The sequence below is a fragment of the Ovis aries genome, chromosome 2 (assembly GCF_016772045.2).
Source record: "Ovis aries strain OAR_USU_Benz2616 breed Rambouillet chromosome 2, ARS-UI_Ramb_v3.0, whole genome shotgun sequence".
Classification (NCBI taxonomy): domain Eukaryota; kingdom Metazoa; phylum Chordata; class Mammalia; order Artiodactyla; family Bovidae; genus Ovis; species Ovis aries.
In genome coordinates, this window is record NC_056055.1 from 152,452,724 (window position 1) to 152,476,833 (window position 24,110).

The 24,110-nt window shown below is 40.2% G+C and overlaps 1 protein-coding gene and 1 long non-coding RNA gene across 3 annotated transcripts in view; one reads left to right on the plus strand and one right to left on the minus strand.

Annotated features, from left to right (window-relative positions):
• GALNT5 (polypeptide N-acetylgalactosaminyltransferase 5) overlaps nt 1-5,035 on the minus strand; it is a 41,914-nt gene extending 36,879 nt beyond the window's left edge. For both annotated transcript variants that reach the window (XM_042243835.1, XM_004004684.5), the window contains exon 1: nt 3,077-5,035. In XM_042243835.1, coding sequence (XP_042099769.1) covers nt 3,077-4,524 — 1,448 coding nt within the window. In that variant the 5' untranslated portion in view covers nt 4,525-5,035. The remainder of the gene's footprint in view (nt 1-3,076) is intronic.
• On the plus strand, nt 4,658-18,025 carry LOC121818713 (uncharacterized). The gene is made up of 3 exons (XR_006058773.1): nt 4,658-5,205; nt 5,437-5,500; nt 17,363-18,025. It is a non-coding gene; the product is annotated as an uncharacterized LOC121818713 (long non-coding RNA).
• The last annotated feature ends 6,085 nt before the right edge of the window (nt 18,026-24,110 follow it).

Consider the following 24,110-nt stretch of genomic DNA (forward strand, 5'->3'; position numbering starts at 1 on the left):
TCTTAATCCTTGTTTTGATTCAATGTATATTCAATAGCCAGTTATGATACAAATTTGGGGGAAATGAGAGAAGCAGTAAGGGAGATAGTCCCCAGATCTCTTAAACTTGTGGATTGTTACTGCAACTAATTTTAAGCCCAGTTCTTCTGCATTCGTATGTATTTCTTTCTTTTTCTTTCTTTTCTCTTCTCCCCCTCTTCTCTTTCACACACACATACATATATTCTTACTATATTCTATAGCAATTTCCCCCGTGCAGACTTTTAAAAATTATCTCAAAAAATCTTGTAAGTGTGTACTTACAAGCATCTCATATACCTTTTGAGCAAAGCTGGAAAAAAAAATAAAATCAAAATAAGAAAACTTTAAATCATGCCAACCTGAAGAATCAAATGTTTTTCGCTTATATTTTCTTCCAACCTTTATCCATTTGAAAACATAATTTGCACATAGTTGTAGTCAGTGTTTGGATAAAAGAAAAGAAAAATAATCTATTCTATTTCCTGAAAGAATGGCACAAAAGGGGCTCTGTACATAGGATCCCTGTTGGTTAAACTGTCACCTCCATCCTGTTGGAAAAGTAGAGCATCAGATAGGCAGCTTGCTAGGGGCACCTATATTTAGCCAAGGTAGGTTGTGTGATAAGAGGGAGGGGCCCTGGCCACACACTGTCTGACTCATGCTCTCAAGCACACGTGTCACTTTCTCCTACAGTTGGGACAGCCTCCTTCAGAAAAGAGAGCCTGACTGTGACTTTCCTGGGCAGCAACCCTTAGCTTCCAGAGATCAAATTTTAGAAAATAACAAGCACTGGAAGCCATTGAGCCTCCAATAAATCACATGCACGATAACATCATTATTGCTTGCTTTGGCTCTCATACAATTGCCCTTTCTCTGGTTTGGAACTGAAGCCTGGACTTCTGTGCAGTGTCTGATTTTTTCCCCAAGCTCCATAGCAGTCTGCCAGACCACAGAAGGGATATTAAAATAAAGCTACTTTACTACTTCATTCCCTGGCATTTTGTATTGAAAGTTGCCATGGATAGTATATGGCCATATAGTATATGCTACATAGGGTATGTATAGTAATATGCCATTCATAGTGGCATATATAGTATATGCTGTATACTGGCATATGTGAATTTGCCATATGTAGTGAATATACGTAGTAATTTAGTGATATGTGTGTGTGTTCAGTTGCTCAGCTGTGTCTGACTCTTTGGGGCCCCATGGACTCTTCTGTCCATGTCCATGTCCACCAGGCTCTTCTGTCCATGAGATTTCCCAGGCAGGAATCCTGGAGTGGGTAGCCATTTCCTACTCCAGGGAACTTCCTGACCTAGGGATCAAACCTGCCTTTTCTGTCTCCTGCGTTGGCAGGTAGATTCTTTATCACTGTGCCACATGCAAAGCCCCAATATAGTGATATGGTATATCATAAATATATGTGATATATTTGACATGTGATATATAGGATTTCAGATCAGAGCTGGTCCAACACAATTTGGGGGATTTTTTGTAGTAGTAATTAGCAAAAGATGGGCAATCAATAGCACAACATAATTTTGAGCGTGTATTTTAATCATTTCTCTACAATTACTAGCTCTATGAACACAGACAATACAACCTCCCAGGGCCTCAGTTTCTTCATTTTTATTTTGGGATGTTAGGTATGTTTGAGTTCTCCTCAAGGTTGTGAGTTTCACCAGGGAGAGGAACATGAATGGCAGAGTGCTTGTTCTAAACAGGTGATTAATGCATGGCCGATAGACATCTGTCAATGGCTAAGAGCTGAAAATGATTAACATCACAACAACGAGGCCCTTCCTAGCAGTATGAATGCAGGCACATCTCTGTCTGCCTTCTTCCTAGTAACACTGATATCCAGATCACAAAGAAGAGTTGTTTACTTTTACAGAGGCCAAACAAAGGCATTATTTACATACTACATGTAGTAAGTCTGAATCTTGACACTCCCTAATTTCAACTTCTTGGCAAACATTGTTTGGCTCAGGAATCGAATATCAAGGCATGTATGGAGCTGTATTAACAATCAATGGGAATTAAACATGTGGCTATAACATATGGCTCATACCTTCACTTATGAGTGAGCTGAAAAGAGCCAGGAACCAACTATGTTTGAATCAGATCAGGTTCTGTGATCTACCTTTTTGTTACAGGAATTTAATTCTTTAAAACCTGGTTCATGAAGACTCATTGGGCAGCAGTAGAGCTCAATTACTTTGGGAAAGTGATTTAGTCTCTGAGTATTCTCATTTGCTCATTTGAACCCATAATATGTGCCACCTCCTTTGTAGGGCTCTTATGAAATCCATGTGATTTGTATGCAGTTGCTTCATAAATAGTGAAACTCTAGAAATATAAAATATATTCTTGTGCGTCTTGCAGGTGTTTGCTACTTGTTAGCTGATTGACTTTTTCCAACATTATTATTCCTGCATCACCGAGCTCCTGAGCTATCTACCATCCTCATCTCTAAAGGCTATTAAATTCTAGGGAGTAGAGTCACTTCTTTACTTGCTATTGTGATAATCATTACTCCCAATTAGGCAGAATTCTGCTGCTTAAAATATGATTCCAGAGAGGCCTAGAAGGCTCCTTTTCCATGCCCCTTTTCCAAATAGACTCCTGACAAACGTGCTAGTAATAAAAAGTTCCAAAATTGAGAATTCCAAAATTGAGAATTCACTTCATTGTCACTGTTTTAATGAAATTACATTTTAAGCTCTACCATTCATACATACCTTATTAGAAATTGAGCTCCTCTCATCATTTTAGTAGGTTTTCAATACAGAAAAGGGAACAGAACCATGAGCTAACAGGGATGAGGGCCAAAGTCTCAGAGAAGCAAAGGAATCAAGAGGGTTCATTGGGTCTGCTGATGGCAGAATTTTCTCTGGGAGGATGGTAGACTATCTGAACTCTGCCTAGTGATTACTATTTCTCTAACTCTCTAGGCAACCAAAAATCACACAGAGTTATCTAAAAATAAATCTTTTCTGTATAAGACCCAAAATACCTGGGGCTGAGGAAAGAGAAGAGAAACGGATCTTACCCAGCAGGTCTTGTGTCTTCAATGGCTCTGTCCACTGGGATCAAATCGCTGAGGTAGACATTGAAGTTTCCTTCTTTCCATCTTCTTTCCACCTCCTTCTCTTTTCCGTGGGGAACAACGACTGGACGTCCAAACTGACCTGGAGCTTTGGGGTCCCTTGGAGAAAGCGTCACATCAATTCTTAACACACGGTGCATTCCGTCATCTTCAGGTGAAAGGGCTTTTGTCTGACTTTGGTTGAGTCGTGCAGGCCGGGTCTTGGCAGTTAAGTTGGTCCTTCCTAGCTCCTGTCCCCGAGTTAAGGCTTGACTGGTTTGAGACACTGCTGCTCTCTGTAGAGCAAGTGAAGAGAAAGATGCCTCATTGCTCTTCATGCCAATGTGTTTCTCTTGGCTTTTGCCCGATACTATAGTAGATGTAGTTGTGGTGTTGGAATTGGGGATGTCTTTGGTATCTGTCTTTAGCTCCTCCTCCTTGGTTATAATTACAACATGGCTTTCAGACAAATTGAGTTTCTTCCCATCAGCCACCTTGCCTCCGTCATCCTTCAGCAAGCCTCCCCACTGTAGCTTATTAATAGATGGCTTCTTTAAGCGATCTGAATTGGCAATGAACTTGGAAAAGGTAAGGTTCTTATTGGCTTTGTGTTTATTTGCATTCAGTTCTTTGCTCTGAGTCTCAGTTTTATTTAAGGCTATGGCTTCCCTGGGTCTTGGCACTGGTGGGCTGGCAGAGTAGGTCCTTTTATTTACTCCTGCCTGGTACTGCTGCTTTGATCTACTAAGACTGGTGGTCACATCCGGGTACCTCTCAGCTGCTTGCTTTGATGTGTCACTGTTGAGACCATGGCTCTTCGGGCCCTGCTTGTTCATACTGACAGGTCCTGTGTGCACAGATATTTTGGCCAGTGGAGTTCCCCTTGCTGCAATGAATGGAGTTTTCTCAAGCCCCTGAATTGTCGTTTGCTCTGGTGTCATGGGGTGAGAGGAAACTGCAGGTTGGATGTCTCGCCCCTCTGTCTCCCACTTGGTAAAAGTCACTGGGTGAGTCTGCCTATATGCAGGATGCCACAAAGGCGCAACCTTGCCTCTTCCCGGGGCGTTCTGTACTTTTCTTTCCTTTTGGGTTTGGTCCAAATCATCCTCGACCTTGAGCTTACTCTCCTCAGTCTTCCTAAAATTCTCTTTGCCCCACATGCCCTTCCCGTGTCCCTTTGGTAGGGGCTTCATTTCCGTCCTGCTGCTGTCAAGGCTCTTTACCTGGTCTGACTGAACTCTGAACCCTACCCGCTCCCTCCGAACAATGTCTTCCTTCAGGATCTGAGTGTTGATCTCGCTGAATGAGAGGCGGAGAGCTGCCATGTCAAAGAGCAGCCAGATGACAGAAGCTGCAAATATAAATGCCAGGACTCTCCCACTTCCTCGGAAAAACTTTCGGATCTTGTTCATGGTACAAAGGCTTCCCTTGCAGCCTGCCCTCCCTCTGAGCCTGCTTACCTTGAGTGGAAAGGGAGCTGAAGTAGTAGCAGTAGCAGTAGCTGCAGCAGCCAAGTTGCCAGAAAGCGCCCCCCTCCCGTGAACACAGCAGGAAGCAGCCGTCCAAGGGGAGAGCTCAGCTCCTACTGCTTGTCAGTCTCTGCCTGCGTGGCATTTCACAGCAGAGCATCCGTTCCTGCTCAGCTGGCCCCTGGAGAAGCCCTGCTTGATACTGCCCTTTGGTCACTCTGGGAGCAGTCGATTCCGGCCACCAGACAGTTCAACAGATCACTCATCTCATCTCCACGAGCACACGTCCACCTCCCTGCAAGCCCCAGGAAAGGTGGGGGCCCGGATGGGGCTGCGGCTTCTCTCCTCCCAGTTCTTGGTCTGCACACTGTAACTCAACACCACTTCTCATAAGGAAAACATTTCAAGCCATTACCCAGAAAACTTCATTCAGCTCTCACCTTCCGTGTTATGTGAGAGTGTGTTTGTTTTCAGAGCAATTAAAGAAAGCTATCTAACTTGGAGGGCATGTGTTCCTGGTTTGTAACCCCACCTACCACAGTCCTGTTTATTAACCCTGTTGTACCCAGCTCTCCAAGCAATTTGCCCCAGCAATTATTGGCCTCCATGTTTCAGCTTTGAGAGGTAAGAGCTTAGAGAAGGGTCCGGGCAATCCTCCTTACCAGAGAATGGTGTTTGATTATTCAGAATGCCTCTTTGGGGCCGGGTAATCAGAATGTTTCTTTGGAAGTCAGCTTTTTGTTTTAAGCAAATTCATCTATGTTATTGCTAGATTCAGTAGACATAAACTTAATTTGTCACGTTGCTGTAAAATGTCTAAACTCTTACTCAGTTTGGGTACTTATCTTGTCACAGGTGCAACAGTTTGCAGACTGAATCAGAAGTTTGGATCAGCCCCTTGAGTGGCGCTGGTGGACTGGTAGGTAGAATCCTGGTTCCCACAGCTTTGTAATGGAATCTCACTGAAGAAATCTTCCCAAATTCTGATCGATTGATGCGGGGAAGAAGTAAAGATGACCACTAGTCTGCACCGTGTTTTCAGAAGCTTCCCGCATCTTTCTAATGTACAGCCAAAGTTGAGCAACACTGCGCTGTGCTGTGCTTAGTCATGTCTGACTCTTTGTGACTCCATGGACTGTAGCCTGACAGGTTCCTCTGTTTATGGGGATTCTCCAGGCAAAAATACTGGAGTTGGTTGCCCTAGAATAAAATGCCTCACTGTAATTTTTTGGGTTTTTGAACACTGCCCACAATTTTTGTGAAATTTTTCCGAGACAGAGTAAAACCTAATAAAACCTATGCATCCCCAGAACCATTCAATCAGAATCTGCCATTTTATAAGTTTAACTTATATTTTATATTAGAGTATAGGTGATTTATATTGGAGTATATGTGATTTACAATGCTGTGTTAGTTTCAGGGATGCAGCAAAGTGATTCAGTTCTACATATACATATACCTGTTTTTTTTCAAGAGTCTGCATTTTAACCTCACCTGCAATAAACACTGTCCCTAAAGTTTGAGAGGCACTGCCCAGGAGCGCTGTTCTCCAAGTGCCTCTGAATGATCTACAGATGGTGATGTCACGTATTACTGCAGTCTTAGGAGCAGTATAGTGTCCCTGCTTTGAGATAAACTTAGGCTCCCACAGACTTGGGATTATAGGAAGGAAAGATTGTGAATTTTTTTATACTTACACATTGTCTTTCATAGACAAAATAAGGTTATATTTTACCCCATGGGAAGGAACCAGATAAATGCAGGCATGGCAATGTGTTTCTTGAATCTCCGATTTTTCCTTTCACTCAGCGCCTACCGTCCAGTTTGGAATGCACCCATGGCAGCCGTTGGTGGTTTAGGCATTTCCTCCATGCATCCGTGCCTCCATTTACCCATCCTTCCAACGTTTTGTTGAGTCTCTCCCATCACTCAGGCCCTGTTTTGAGTATTGAAAGATATTGAGTAAGAAGGACCTAGTTCTTATCTTTGAGCTCTCACAGTCTAGTGGGGGACATAGATAGGTAATAAGCACCATAAAACGCTGAGTAAATAGTATGAGAAAACTATATCCTGGATTCTTTGGGGATGATTTTTGGTGAAGTTATCCTTAGACTTGAAGGATAAACAAGAACATAATTATCTCTGTTCATGCTGTGTTCCAGAAAAAGAAATGCTAGCTGGATGGTGAAAAACAGATGAATTAGAAAAAAAAACATAGAAGTAAAGAGAGATTACTAATGGTCATAGTACTTATGGGAAGCATGCATTTCTAAGAACCAGCGTGACTGGGCTTCCCTGGTGGTTAAGAATCTGCCTGTAATGCAGGAGACATGGGTTCAATCCCTAGGTAGGGAAGGTCCCCTGAAGAAGGGAATGGCAACCCACTCTAGTATTCCTGCCAGGATAATCCCGCGGACAGAGTAGCCTGGCGGGCTACAGTCCATGGGGTTGCAAAGAGTTGGACATGTCTTAGTGACTAAACAACAACAACATGATTGAAAAGTCAGGATTATGTGTATGTGTGTACCCCATATGCCCCAACTCTTTGCTAAGCTCTTTCTATTGAGTATTTTATTCAATCTTCACAACAATCCAACGGGAAAAATATGATTCTAGCCATCACTTTGTAGCAAAAAGAAAAACTTAGAGAGGTGAAAAAATGATGGCAGTAGTTGGATTTGGAATGAATGAGTATGTGATGCTACAGTCCATGTGCCTAAGTACTATACAGTACTGCTTCTCAAGCTGTATGGCCTTGCAAGGTAGCTCATTTTATGTGTTTACTTAGCTATACAAAAGGAACTTATTTCTGTTTTGTAGATAAATGCAAAGACTAGAGAAAATGAAAGTTCTTGTCATTTGAATGTACTCTCTAAGTGATAGTCACTGCCATTAGTAATGTTGCTGATACTTTGTTGTGATAGGAATGTGGGGTGCATGTGGGAGAAAGCATACCCCTTCTCCACAAAACCTGAGTAGAAGACTGATGACTAACATGGCTTCGGCAATAGGACAAGAAGTACATCTGAGCATTTTATTTTTTTCTTGCTGTTCTTATTTTCCTTTTTTATGGATTGAATCAATAAAAAATTGTTCACTAAGAACTCCCTACACGGTCAAAGCATGAAGCAGGTGATATTGTTTCTGCCCCCAGTGACCTTAAAACTACCATGAATAGAACCTTTGCAACATAACACAACTATTTAGGATCCACCTTCCCAAATAAAGTAGGAAATTTTTTTTTTCAGTGTCATGGATAAGTGGCTTGCATTACATATTTTAAAACTATGAATATAGAATACTTTGAAAATACTTTCCAAGATTTAAGTCTTATCTAACCATATCCCCACCCCAAACGGCAGCTGGAATTGCTCAAACTCCTATTTGAAAAGTCAACACTTGTTACATTCTTACTATGTCTGACAGGTTTAAAACACTGCTTGAAAAATATCCTATATCTTCTGTATTCATTTGATCTAAGAACAATGATTTATTCCTCTTTCTCTAGTTTGTCCATATTAATTGAGACATAAATTACTTGCAATAGGAGAGAAAAATGTTAAGAAAATTAAAGGAAAATCTTGGCTTATCTACCCTAAGTAAAGCTACTTATTAACTGTGGCTTAGTCTTCCTTTCCCCCGACATAGAATTCAGGATAAGACATGAAGAGTATACGAGAGGAAAGAAACATTGCCGAAATTCCTAGAAAAGAAGGAGTGAAATGGTAGACCTGTCTCAAGTACTGATTTGACTATTAATACACATGACTACCGATAGGTCACACTTGAAAGAGCTTCTCTAAAGGTTTCGTCCCAGTATTTTCCACATCTTTTGTCCAGTGAGTCAGTGAGAATCTGTAAGGATAACAGAAGTTGATTATAAGCCCCTCTATATTGGAGAAGGAAATGGCACCCCACTCCAGTGTTCTTGCCTGGAAAATCCCAGGGATGGGGGAGCCTGATGGGCTGCCGTCTATGGGATCGCACAGAGTCGACACAACTGAAGCGACTTAGCAGCAGCAGCAGCAGCAGCAGCAGCAGCATAGACTCAATACTAAGTATCTTCAGAAACTTAGTAAAAAATCTCTACTGGTGGTCCCCACCACCTATACATTTCTCCTCTTTTTCTTCCGCTTTTAGCTGGACTGCCATGATGTTCACAGCAATGACAAAGTAGGAATAGAAAAGAATGGAAAACAAATTAACAACTTTTACCTTTAAGAGTTCTCAAAATACACTTTATCCAACAGATGAACTTTCATATAAATAAAAAGATTCTCTTTTTTTGCTTCAGTTCAATTGAGTTCAGTTCAGTCGCTCAGTCGTGTCTGACTCTTTGCAACCCCATGAATTGCAGCACGCCAGGCCTCCCTGTCCATTACCAATTCCTGGAGTTCACTCAGACTCACATTCATCGAGTCAGTGATGCCATCCAGCCATCTCATCCTCTGTCGTCCCCTTCTCCTCCTGCCCCCAATCCCTCCCAGCATCAGAGTGTTTTCCAACGAGTCAACTCTGCATGAGGTGGCCAAAGTCCTGGAGTTTCAGCTTTAGCATCATCCCTTCCAAAGAAATCCCAGGGCTGATCTCCTTCAGAATGGACTGGTTGGATCTCCTTGAAGTCCAAGGGACTCTCAAGAGTCTTCTCCAACACCACAGTTCAAAAGCATCAATTCTTCAGCGCTCAGCCTTCTTCACAGTCCAACTTTCACATCCATACATGACTACTGGAAAAACCATAGACTTGACTAGACAGACCTTAGTCGGCAAAGTAATGTCTCTGCTTTTGAATATGCTATCTAGATTGGTCATAACTTTTCTTCCAAGGAGTAAGCATGTTTTAATTTCATGGCTGCAGTCACCATCTGCAGTGATTCTGGAGCCCCCAAAAATAAAGTCTGACACTGTTTCTCCACTGTTTCTCCATCTATTTCCCATGGAGTGATGGGACCAGATGCCATGATCTTAGTTTTCTGAATGTTGAGCTTTAAGCCAACTTTTTCACTCTCCTCTTTTACTTTCATCAAGAGGCTTTTTAGTTCCTCTTCACTTTCTGCCATAAGGTAGTGTCATGTGCATATCTGAGGTTATTGATATTTCTCCCGGCAATCTTGATTCCAGCTTGTGTTTCTTCCAGTCCAGCGTTTCTCATGATGTACTCTGCATAGAAGTTAAATAAGCAGGGTGACAATATACAGCCTTGACGTACTCCTTTTCCTATTTGGAACCAGTCTGTTCCATGTCCAGTTCTAACTGTTGCTTCCTGGCCTGTATATAGATTTCTTAAGAGGCTGGTTTGGTGGTCTGGTTTTCCCATCTCTAGTTGTATTAATTTCCATATTACCAGAAGAGAGCTAATTATATAGGTGGGTTAGGTACTCGGTTGTCATCCCCAGTGGTAGACTTACCTGGTCAAATTTCACAAGGATCTGCACATACTTAATTCAAGTGGGTATTATTTTAAAACCCTAGGGCTATGAAGTGGTCCTTGGGAGGCTTTTAAAGGGGGTTCCCTAATTCTCTAATTTTGAGTCCACCTATGTAGTAAAAAATTAAAAATATATATTTTTGTTTCTTCTTCTGTAAGTGAGTATGTCAGTAGAAGAATCTGTCCTTAAACTCTATCTGTTTGCTATAGGAATTATCATGTTGATAGCTATCATTTATTGAGAATTTACTGAGTGCCTGACACTGGATTCTCCTAGACCAAATCATAAACTATTTAGCAGGACAGTTCTACATATAGTTAGAGTAGAATCTGTGTACCTTTCTTCTGCTTCCATGGTGAATATCTCTCTGAATCATTCTTACTGATAATCAGTAGTTCAATAAACATTTTTCAAAATTTATGTTCTCAGATTTCCCCAATCAGAATGTGGAATATTAGAAGTTCTGGTTTCAGTTCCCTGGATTTGTATCTAAAGTAACTCTCTCAGAATATTTGTATGTTTTTTGACTATGTAAAGTATATTCCCAATAACGAATAGCTATTGACTTTTACAATATTTACTCAATTGCTTACCCTTAATTATAAAAGATATAAAAGGAAAGTATCTTCAAATGTGTATTCTTTAGAGAATAATGAGAATCTACAGATGCATCACTGAATTTGAATTTAGATTTAAATTTAGAGATTCCAGTTAAAGACATGGGATGAAGAAATTATTCACTTGTGAAATTTGAATGGGAAACCTAAGTAAATATTAAATATCATTTTGCTTTTGTATTTTAATATGATCATTTTTTTCCTTCAGAATTCTTTTTTCTTTCTTAGAAAAAAGAGAAATTGTATTCAAGAAAATAACATGGTCTTGTGAACAGTTGAAAGATAATACACTGTGCTTAGACCTCAGGTTTCATTAATATTTGAAGAGTGGAGTCTAGCCAACATTTGTGCTTCATAGGTCCTTCACCAACTTAAATTTTTTAATATTTTATTTTATGAAAAAAATTGAAAACAATAATTTAAAAGCTAAAGTTTTTATAAAATCCATGGGTAGCATAAATATAAAAATGATAACTTTATCACAATTTAACTGATTCTTCCAGTAAAGATGGAGGACTACAACTGGCAGCCACAGAAGCTTAGGATATATGTCCTCTTTTATAAGATTTGGAAGCTGGTTAACAAACAGCCTCATCGTCTAAAGCCCAGAGAATGAAGACTGCTGTGATCTTCCCTCCAACATATGTCCTTGAAAAATTTTCCCATGTTATTGGTGGTCAATCATAATCCATTTAGCCCAAGTTTGAAGACAGCAAGCCCTCTACCATTGAAAGATAATACGCTGTGCTTAGACATTTGAAGAGTGGAGTCAGGCCAACATTTGTGCTTCATACGTCCTTCACCAACTTAAATTTTTTAATATTTTATTTTGATTAAGAAAAATTTAATAAATTAAAAATAAGACATCTATTGAGCATCCACCTTAGATAAAGAACTGTACTAGTTATCAGAAGGGGAAAAAATTGCCCTAAGAAACAGGTTGTGAATAAACCCAAGACTTTTAACTCAGATACTAAGTCAACAGAGCCATTGGTATTGGTTAACTATAAATTTGGAGGAGAAAGGAAAATAGCTCAGGATGACTCTGATAAAGGCTGTACTAATACAGACAGAAAAGGTATGGAGAACAATGATAGTTTGGAAAAAAAAAAAAGAAGTTCAGATAGTAACATGCTGGGATTGAAATACATGTGGAATATGTAACCATGTATATAGTGAGCAAGTTTTTATTGAGTACCAACCATGCACTAGGCTCTAGGAAAACTAAAAAGCTGAAACTCACAGTTTAATGTAGTTATTTTCAATTTTTTTCCATCAAAAAATCTCATGGGCAGGAATACAGATTCTCATCTTCTACTCTCAACAATTTTGAGGTTGAGTATAGGGCACAGGAATCTAAATGCTTAACTAGAGTATCAAATGAGTTTGATATGAATGGATCAAAACCTATGCTTGGTTCAGTGGCAAAGGAAAATATTTATATTAAAATGGGAAAGGTGAAACAAGCAACTATTAATAATTTATCAGGGTGGTTGGGAAGGCTTCCTGGTGGTAATGATTGAGTGTGAATTCACCTTACAGATAGGAAAGGGGCGGGGGGGGAAACTTAGGAAGAATATTCCAGCAGAGGAAAGAGCAGCTGAGCACTAAGGGAGAAAGACTTGAGAATGACATGGCCGAATAACTGTTTGAAATAACTGGATTCTCTAGTGGATTGCCAAGAAATGAGCCACAGATTGTTGGCTGCACTTAGGTTGCGATATGCTCTTAGGTCAAGTTTGGATTTAGAAATTTTTTCTTTCAGGGAATAGAAGCATTTGGAGTTAGAGTGTGATACACTCATGTTTTTTAATAGAAAACTAGTGGCTATATGGAGAATTGGTAGTAGGTAAGCTGTGGGCTGGGAAACAGAACACTCCCTATTCACTAGAATTCCCTAGAATGAACGCTCCCTGTTCACTTTCACTGCCCTTCTTGCCATCAGTCTAATCAGACATGGAATAAAATCTAAACTTTAATTGTAGGCGTTTAGACTGTTTAAAAGATATTTTTCTAGATATACAGGATCATTTCCTACTAAAAGGATGGGCTTTATTAAATACACAGACTCTTAGAATACAGATAAAGCACACTATAAATGCCTCTCCATGTGTGTGTAATCTGTCACTCAGTTGCTCAGTTGTGTGTCGTTCAGCTGTGTCCAATTCTTTGTGACCCCATGGACTGCAGCCCACTAGTCTACTCTGCCCATGCAATTTTCCAGGCAAGAATACTGGAGTGGGTTGCTATTTCCTACTGGATCTTCTTGATCCAGGGATCAAATCTGTGTCACCTGTGTCTCCTGCATTTACAGGTGGATTCTTTACCATTGAGCCAACTAAATGCCTCTACCCCATCTTTAAAAGCCTAGGGTATGTTTAACTTTTAAGAAACTGCCAAAGTATTTTTCAAAAAAAATTATATCAACAGAGTTTATATTTCCACCAATACTGTATGAGAGTTCCAGTTGCTCCAAATTCAACAACATTTGGCTTTTCAATGTTTGTCTTTCCTTTAGGCATGCAGTTGCACCAGTCTGTGCTTTTTAATTTGTGCTTTCCTAGCCACTAAACCGGAGAAGGCCCCACTCCAGCACTCTTGCCTGGAGAATCCCATGGGCGGAGCAGCCTGGTGGGCTGCAGTCCATGGGATCTCTGGGAGTCGGACACGACTGAGCGACTTCACTTTCACTTTTCATTCTCACACAATGGAGAAGGAAATGGCAACCCACTCCAGTGTTCTTGCCTGGAGAATCCCGGGGACGAGGGAGCCTGGTGAGCTTCCGTCTATGGGGTCGCACAGAGTCAGACACGACTGAAGTGACTTAGCAGCAGCAGCAGCAGCCACTAAACAATAAAAACTAATGATATTGAGCAAATTTTCATGTGCTTGTTGGTCATCTGCATAAATTCTTTGATAAAGGACCTATTCATACCTTTTGCCCATTTTTAATGAATTAATTTTTCTATCTATTAGGGACACAAAGGCACTTTTAAGGATGATAGATTATTGTGATCCTGGTGATAATTTCCTGTGTAACACAACATCAAAATTTATGAAGTCATACACCTTAAAACATGTATTTCACTGTATGTCTATTATACCTCTCTAAAGCATTAAAAAATGAAAAATAAAAATAATTCTTAACAAGAAGACAAGTTAAGCATTTTAGTTTCATAGCCCTTCAGATAGCACAAAAATGGGAGTAGCCATTAGTATAGCCTGAAGTTTTACAAGAAATCAGGTCCTAGCTCTCTGTCCTAAGAAGGATCTGCAGTCCTGTCAGAGGGTCTCATCTGGACCATGCAGAATCTATGACTTGTACTGTGTTGCTTTGGAATATCTGGGAAAGCAGGCTCTTGTGTAATTGTGGTTACTTCTTAAGCATTAATGTATATTTTCTTGTTTAATGTCTAACCGTCACTAGATTTTAGGTTCCATGAAAGCAAAGACTGAATTTCTTTTACTTACCACTCTATCTTTAGAGTCTACTACTCAATCAATGCTACTTTTCACAGCGTTCTGGGCACCAAGAATACAATAGTGACTAAACCAGAGAAGTTCCATCCTGTTGCAGTTCACACACAACAAAATAAACAGACAAAAATGTGTAATTTTAGGTACTCATGCATGCTAGAAAGAAAATTAAAGGAAAGAGGGAAAGAAAAGAGAATATAAATCAGGGAAACCTCTTTTAAGAGGTAACATCTGAGCAGTAACCTGAATAAAGTAAGAGAGTGCGTGAGCCATGAGAAAATCTGGGGGAAGAGATTCCAGATGGTAAAAACAGAAAAATCAAGATCTGAAATTGGAAGCAAGCCTGGCATTTTGGGGACTGATAAGAATGTGAGGGTAGCTAGAGTAGCATGAGTGAGGGGTGTAGAAGGAGATGAAGAGGTTGGCAGGGCCCAGATTTCCTAGCCAATTTATTGTGTATATGACTCAACTGGTTGAAAGAGTGGACTAACATTTATAGCACTACCTATATTACCTCACGTAGTCTTTACTTAAAATCAGCTTTATGATTTAGGTGCTGATATCTCCACTTTATAGGTAAGAAAACTGAGACACAGTGAGATTAAGTAACCTGTCAAAGATCACATAGCCAGCCAAGTAGCGGTGGGTTCAAGATGTGGACTCATGATGTCGTCTGGATCCTCTACGTCAGTGTTTCTCGATCTCTTTCTCATTATCAGAGTCCACTCCTTGGGAGAAAAATTAATTTAAAACTCTCCCTGAAGAGAGAGAATTTAAATACTAAGAAATACTACTTTGTATTTATAACCCTAACCCTAAGCTTTGGAGGGCCAGAACCCATTGCAATATTGTAGAATGTTTTTGAGGCATCCCCCAAGAACTAATTTTTGGCCTCTTGATGGTGATAACAACTCATTGAGAAAACTGCATACACTGCACTGTAATATCTCTTCTAAACACATAATTTTTGTAACTAAGTTTTTTATAAAAAGAGAATACTTTTTAATAAATAAATACTTTTATAAATGCATTTATAGTATAATTTTTTAATAAATAGGGAAATAAAAGGGGTTTAATCAGTGGCTTGATGAACTGCTTTTTGTTTTCAGATGAGCTAGACTTGAATGTTTTTGAAGTCTAAGGCATAAGGGTGGGAAGGTTGAAGACAAAGAGTAGATAAAGCCTTATCAAATTAAAGTGAGGTCCCAGAGGAGACAGGAAATAGGGTTGAGAACACAGGTGGATTATTTAATTCATTTTAAAAATGACTAGGGGCATGTTTCATTTTGAAATTGTACCTGTTCCAGGGCAGATAAAAATGAGAGGAGTTGAAGGAAATAAAGTTCAGGGAATTTGTACACGATGGGCTTCCAGTGATTTTACATAAGCACGAGATAGACAGTGGAGTTGGGAGTTGGTAGGCAGGGGACAAGGCACTTGGTGAAAGTTGGAATCAGTTGTTACGAAGAGAGAAAAGTGCAGCTAACTCATCACAGGAGCAAAGACAGTCAGAGAGCTTTGAGCATCCCACTGACTTTTAAACCAATGCCTCTTTCAATTCTGGTTTCCTCGGTGTGTATGCCCAGAAGTGGGATTGCTGGGTCATAAGGTAGTTCTATTTGCAATTTTTTAAGGAATCTCCACACTGTTCTCCATAGTGGCTGTACTAGTTTGCATTCCCACCAACAGTGTAGGAGGGTTCCCTTTCTCCACACCCTCTCCAGCATTTATTGCTTGCAGATTTTTGGATCGCAGCCATTCTGACTGGTGTGAAGTGGTACCTCATTGTGGTTTTGATTTGCATTTCTCTAATAATGAGTGATGTTGAGCATCTTTTCATGTGTTTGTTAGCCATCCGTATGTCTTCTTTGGAGAAATGTCTATTTAGTTCTTTGGCCCATTTTTTGATTGGGTCGTTTATTTTTCTGGAGTTGAGCTGCAGAAGTTGCTTGTATATTTTTGAGATTAGTTGTTTGTCAGTTGCTTCATTTGCTATGATTTTCTCCCATTCAGAAGGCTGTCTTTTCACCTTGCTTATATTTTCCTTTGTTGTGCAGAAGCTTTTAATTTTAATTAGATCCCATTTGTTTATTTTTGCTTTTATTTCCAGAATTCTGGGAGGTGGATCATAGAGGATCCTGCTGTGATTTATGTCTGAGAGTGTTTTGCCTATGTTCTCCTCTAGGAGTTTTATAGTTTCTGATCTTACATTTAGATCTTTAATCCATTTTGAGTTTATTTTTGTGTGCGGTGTTAGAAAGTGATCTAGCAATCCCACTTCTGGGCATACACACCGAGGAAACCAGAATTGAAAGAGACACATGTACCCCAATGTTCATCGCAGCACTGTTTATAATAGCCAGGACATGGAAACAACCTAGATGTCCATCAGCAGATGAATGGATAAGAAAGCTTTGGTACATATACACAATGGAGTATTACTCAGCCGTTAAAAAGAATTCATTTGAATCAGTTCTGATGAGATGGATGAAACTGGGGCCGATTATACAGAGTGAAGTAAGCCAGAAAGAAAAACACCAATACAGTATACTAACACATATATATGGAATTTAGGAAGATGGCAATGACGACCCTGTATGCAAGACAGGGAAAGAGACACAGATGTGTATAACGGACTTTTGGACTCAGAGGGAGAGGGAGAGGGTGGGATGATTTGGGAGAATGACATTCTAACATGTATACTATCATGTGAATTGAATCGCCAGTCTATGTCTGACGCAGGATGCAGCATGCTTGGGGCTGGTGCATGGGGATGACCCAGAAAGATGTTATGGGGAGGGAGGTGGGAGGGGGGTTCATGTTTGGGAATGCATGTAAGAATTAAAGATTTTAAAATTAAAAAAAAAAATTCATACTATAAAAAAAAAAAAAATAAACCAATGCCTCTAATCCAGGGGAAAACGCACTGAGTGACAACAGAAAGGAGTGGGATGTAGACAGTCCACAGTGCCCATGAACGGAGTGACAAAGCGTGATGGAGAAGCAGATATGGGATGATGGTTTCTATCCAGCTTGGTGGAGAGGAGGATGTCATGAGATGCTTCCTATAGGAAGTGGGAGGGTTGGCTCTTGAGGCATTAGTAGTTTCTACAGATACTAGGGTTTTCTTGGGTGGGTGTTTCTTTGTTTGCTTGGTGGAAGGAAATATTCTCTAATAACCACAGGCATGCTAGGGACTTTATCCTTCAAAAACCTGTCACTAATGATCCAAAAATTTCCCCCCGTCTCTTTTGGCAGAAATTGGATTCAACTTCAGTTACTCTCCGATATCACCCACTTAAGTTTCAACGACTCATAGGCAAGGCTTGAGTTAAAGAGACAAAGACCTGGGTGAGTCTCTGTAGGGCTTGGCCAGAGCAAAACTGTCAGGTGAAGTGAAATGAGTGCTTGGCTCCCTCCCTCTGCCCTGAGCCCCGAGGAGCCCTCTGTCCACAGCTGGGACCACCTCTACCCGATTCCAGGTGCTGTACCAAAGATGCCCTCAGGGCATGTCCTGACTTGTCTTCTTCTTATTGTCTCAACCTGGAACCATTCTGTTCTCTCTGTAGCCTCTATTTTAACCAAGAGTAGAGAAGGAAGAGTGGAGAAGGAATAGAGAGGGAAATGTGGGAGGGGAAGAAGGCAGGTGCTATGGAGGGCACTTGAGGGCACTTTTTGTGTGCTGTGAAGAAGTAGGATGAAATGAAATCCTTGAAAAAGAGCTAGAGGCTGCTTCATATCTCTCCCCACCACCTCCAACTCAATTTCTGCCCCCAGGAGCAAGATCAAAATAACTTTCTGTGGGATGAAAGGATGACAATGACTTTGGATCCAATTACATTATCATAACCTGGAAACAACCCTTGCATTGGAGGTTTGCTGAAGTACTGAACTGTAAAACTCAAATTACAATACGAGAAATAAAAGCGATTTGAACTCATGGCCCTTTGGACATTTCCTCGATATCAAAGAAGGAGCATTTCATTTTTCTGCTTTCTGAAAATAGGATAGGAAATGGACAAGTGGTGAACTAACCAGAAATGATGGGAAGAAATATTTAACTGGAAATAAAACTTAGAGAGGAAAAGACAAGTGGGTTTAGATTAATGTCAGGCTTGCAGTTATCACAGGACCCGAATTTTGTTTACATGATCACATCTTCAGAGTTACTCAGCTCCTCTGATACAGAATTCTAAGTGTTTCCTTCTCCTTGGAAGCTGAAGATTAGCTAGCTACTCAAGGCTGGGCACGTAGAAGATAGGAACATGCAAGCATCTGCTCATGGTTGAACTAAGGAATGTAAATATAACCCTAAAGTCCCCACCTTATTTCCAGGGGGATGAAATAAGCCTGGAAATAGATGAACTCTCTCCATGAACTTGGACTGGATGGGAGCCATGCAAAGAAGAAATACTTGAGAGAAAAGGAGAGATGAGCAATGTGTATGTTTTACATGTGTGCACACATATGTGTCTATATATTTATGTGCAAACACACAAACTCCATGTGTGGTTTATGCTTGTGTGTACATATTCATATTTATGCACATATGTATGTACAGAGTTCACTGAGCACTCCCAAACAAATACACACCAGATGTGCTGATTCTGAGGGCTCCAAAAAAGATTATTATTGAGAAGGAAATGAAACAGGGTTTTTGAGGACACTGGTCATACTACCAGGTATACTGATTTTTGGAGGGCAGATTCTATGCTGTGCATATGTTTATTTTGGGTAAAAAGAGACACAGGGCAACATAATAACTGCTTCAAAATTTTGGAGAGCTATCATGTGGAAGAAAGATTTAACTCATTCCATATGGTTCCAGAGGCTAGAAATGAGGCCGAGGCGTAGCAGATTTCTGTTCTAAATGAGAACGACTTTCTAACAATTAGTACTACACAAAAGAGACATGTATTCCTTCTAAAAGGAGATAATGATCTGCCTACTCTTGGAAATGACATGTGGCAGAGGCTGCGTGGCCATCTGTTATAGAAGTTGCAGGGGGCATTTTCCCATTTGGTGAGGGGTTTGCACGGTAGCTATTGCTGGGCCATCTCCATTCTGAAATTCAATGGTTCTAAAATATTCATACCTTTATGGGTATGAACAAACACCTTTTAAGGGGAGTTGAGTCTGATAATAGTTTTGGTTTTCTGACTGCTTTTATTTTATTCAGTGACTTATGAGCAGTGAACTATCTCAATAGGTACTAGACATACAATTTCTTCTGTCTCGTATTTGATTTCTGTTTTCACCTACTTCTTTTTTTTTGCTTTTAGGTTTTTTGTTTTCTGTTCTCTTTTCCTTATCTTCCCTTCATCCTACCTGTACCCTCTAGATATTAGAGATGGAAGGAAGGCGGTGTTCATTGAGACAATAACATGAGGAAGAAAGTGTTTAACTTGGTTAACATTTTTTTTTCCCTGAAGGGAAGATCCTAGCTGTGTATCAGTATGTGAATATGTGTATGTATACTGGAGTGTGTGTGTGTGTGTGTGTGTGTGCGCGCGTGCGTGTGTGTAGACCCTCAGTGAGCTGTCACATTGCCTGGAGAATAAGGCTTATTGTATTTTTAACCTAGAGGAGTCCTCTTCCAAGTGGATGCCTGTAAGAGCTGGGGATTGGGAACCGCTCTTAATTGTCACAGTGACTGGGGACTGTTACTGGCAGTGACTGGGAGAAGGGAAGGAAACCTGAGTGTCCTGTGCTGTATGGAACACTCTCATCTGATCCAGGATTAGGCCATCCCAAATACGCTACCCAACTGAGGTAGATGAGGTGGAGATTTTGGAGACAGACAATCTGGGTTTGAATTCTGGTTCTACCCTCTTTAGCTCTGCGATCTGGGACAGGTATTTTAACCTCTCTGGATTTTTGTCTCCTCACCTGTATTATGGAGGGTAATAAGAGCACCTCCTCACAGTGCTGCTGTGAAGATTAAATGAATTAACATTTTAAGTGCTTAGAGGTACATAGGCAATAAAACACATTCAACAAGTGTCAGCTATGATTTTGATTTTTCTGAAATGGCTGAATGGCTATTTGGATTCATCTTATAGGTTCAATGTGGGAGAATTTCCATATACTTTAACTAGCTCTTAGGAAACTAGAACATAATGAACCAATACTTATAAAATTGTGACCTATAGACCCTTTGAAGTTGTGAGGCTGCTATGGTATCACCATGGATATATTTGCAGTGAGCACTGACATGGCAACACCAGTCTGCCTTTCTTTCTCCTCTTCATACATATGTAAATACATACCCAACCATTTCCCTAATACAGCATTGTAATTAACAAAACAAAAAAATTCATTTAAAGTCATAGGAATTTTGTTCCTATGCATTTGCTCAATAAATGGATACAAAAATGTATTTACAATATATGAGAGGACTATGAAATTTTGAAAAAAATTTTCTTCAATTTCTCATGCTTGCAAATGTTATGATTCATACAACAGAACGTTATTAGTCCTGCACTGATAAAGATTATTTTATCTTTTTAAGACTGACTCAGAAGGTGTTTCAAGATTTTACTAATCCCAAGGTTATAATCATGGATTTTCATGATAATTTTGTCAAAAGTCAATTTAAGAAGGCACACTTGATTAAGCAGAATCTATTAAAACATTGTAGTCCCAAAAAATTGCTTAAAAAATCCCAGACACTAATTTGATTACTTTTCATTTTTAATCTGTATTATGAAGACAGAGTCAATAAAATTCTTCATAACAGTATGTACTTTGGGATGATAAACAACATTTTCAATTGATTGTCTCCTATTTGTTTACAATGATTTTGTCCCATCTCTTTTCCACTTTGACTGACTCTTTGAAAGGAAATACAAGTACATATGATAATATGTGGAGTGAACCCTATTATTCCCTCATGATATGACTACTGTATTTTTCTATGAATATATGTTGAGAAGTGTTCAACTTTTTCTTGCCTTTCATGTATGCATTTGTGATCAACCTTTGGCACGTGAAACTTGCATGTTCTAGGTGCCACAAATTCCATGGAGAGGATGGAGATATCTTCAGTTCAGTTCAGTTCAGTTCAGTTGCTCAGTCGTGTCCAACTCTTTGTTACCCCATGGATTGCAGCACGCCAGGCCTCCCTGTCCTTCACCTACTCCCGGAGTTTACTCAAAGTCATGTCCATTGACTTGGTGATGCCATCCAACCATCTCATCCTCTTTTGTTCCCTTCTCCTGCCTTCAATCTTTTCCACCATCAGGGTCTTTTCAAATGAGTCAGTTCTTCACATCAGGTGGCCAAAGTACTGGAGCTTCAGCTTCAGCATCAGTCCTTTCAATGAATATTCAGGACTGATTTCCTTTAGGATGGACTGGTTAGATCTCCTTGTAGTCCAAAGGATGCTCAAGAGCCTTCTCCAACACCACAGTTCAAAAGCATCATTTCTTGGGCACTCAGCTTTCTTTATAGTCCACCTCTCACATCCATACATGACTACTGGAAAAACCATAGCCTTGACTAGATGGACCTTTGTTGATAAAGTAATGTCTCTGCTTTTCAATATGCTGTCTAGGTTGGTCATAACTTTCCTTCTAAGGAGTAAGAGTCTTTTAATTTCATGGTTGCAGTCACCATCTGCAGTGATTTTGGAGCCCCCAAAACATAGTCTGTCACTCTTTCCACTATTTCCCCATCTATTTGCCATGAGGTGATGGGCCCAGATGCCATGATCTTAGATTTCTGAATGTTGAGCTTTAAGCCAACTTTTTCACTCTCCTCTTTCACTTTCATCAAGAGGAGATCTTACGATTTATTAAGAGTACACCACGTACCACGCTGATACAAGATCTTGATAGTGGGGGAAGCTGTGCATGTGTGGGGCAGCGAATATGTGGGAACTCTCTGTACTTCCTCTTATTTTTTTTTGTGGAAATAAAATTTCCCTAAAAAGCAAAGTCTATTAAGTGCTGCTGCGTGTGTTTGTGTGTTAGTTGCTCAGTCATGTCTGACTCCTTGCATCGCCATGGACTGTAGCCAGCCAGGCTCCTCTGTCCATGGAATTCTCCCGGCAAGAATACTGGAGTGGGTAGCCATTCCCTTCTCCAGGGGATCTTCCAGACCCAGGTATCGAATCTAGGACCCTACATTGCAGGCAGATTCTTTACCATCTGAGCCACCAGCGAACATTAAGTGCTTACAAAATATTTTTGGGATTAAGATTGGGTTCTAAAGGAGATCAGTCCTGGTGTTCATTGGAAGGACTGACATTGAAGCTGAAACTCCAATACTTTGGGCACCTGATGTGAAGAGCTGACTCATTGGAAAAGACCCTGATGCTGGGAAAGATTGAGGTCAGGAGGAGAAGGGGATGACAGAGGATGAGATGGTTGGATGGCATCACCAACACAATGGACATGGGTTTGGGTGGACTCCAGGAGTAGGTGATGGACAGGGAGGCCTGAGGTGCTGCAGTTCACGGGGTCACAAAGAGTAGGACACGACTGAGCAACTGAACTGAATTGAATGTGAATTCAGGGTCCATAAAATAATAATTTTAAATTATTTCTTTTCTCTCATGTATATTTCAACCCCCAGCTCCAATGGGGTGGTAACACTTACTAGAATTTGATTTTATGGGGAATTTCATTCACTAAATTGTATCTTTCTGCCTCTGAGGGAGCCCAGCCTGGAAAGAAAAGCCAAGAAGGAGTCATCTTCATGGTTGTATGACTGGGATACTCGGTACTGCTGAGTACCTTTGCTTTCAAGGTCCTTTAATGTTAAAACTGAACATAGGCTACATGGGAGGAATGGCATATAATGGCCGACCCTGGTGACATTTTGTGTACAAGGCCTTTGGCCTCTCCTTAAATCATTCAGCCCTATGAGGTCACTGATTTAGTTACATCAAGGAATTTCTTTACTCAAATTTAATGCTTCTCATGCTTCAATTTCAGAGCTTGCTACAGATTTTTGTGCTTTACTTAAAAGAATTACAAGAGCCACAGCTGCACTGGAGAATCAGCAGCCCCTATTGCAGTCTTCTTATGTTCTAATGTATCTACAGCCTCAGCTGTAGTTACTGAACTCTTGACTTTGTCACCATTCACTCTTTCTCCTGCCAGATGGAGCATTTACTGCCTCAACCATGATTCCAGGTATCCTCACCAGGCAAAGTCCTTAGGGGAAATAAACTGCATGATTATGGCATCACCAGTAATTTGTTCTTTGAGAATGGTGCCCTTGGAGCTGTGTAATACTGCAACTTTGCACTGTATGTAAGTACAATATTTATCCACTTTTGGCTTGACTATTACTCCATCTTCCTTAACCTGTGCTTTTCACTATCTCCTTATACACCTTGTTCAGCTCAAAGTTCTCTCTGACAAACCACAATAATCTTCTCCATATTAATGAGAGTAAAATGAGATCTTGTTGTTGACCTAAGGCCCGTCTCAGCACTGGCTTGTAGGAGGTTGAGTTAGGTGGGTGGAGAGTGCTGTGACTATTTCTTCTTTGATGATTTTGTTCTGGTTACATGCTTCCACTCTGTGGCAAAAGTAAATTTTACATTTTGAATAGAAGTTACCTCTGTTACTTTTAAAGTCTTTTGAAGACCCTCTTTGTAGTCAGACAAGTTGTACACAGACATTTGTAGTTTATTAACATAACCACCAAAGACCACAAGACTATCAAACAGAGAGACTTGATCTCTCTTTCCTTGTTCTCTTTAGGTTCCCTGAAATATTGGGATACCATTTTGATTTCCTCTCAATCATTAGCTGGAGAAACTCCCTAGTCACAGAGAATGATTTGTCTTATTCTGCTATTGTTAACACTTTGAAGCACCTCTCAATGCAAATCAAAAACTCCCTACTTATGAGTTTGAAAATATAGCCCTTCGTGCTATTTTAAATTTGGAGTGGTATGGACTTAACTAATCAGTTAATCTACATAGCAGTGACTATTTTCTCAAGGAAGGACATGCTGTTCAAAAAGACAGGAACACGTGTGTATTTATTCA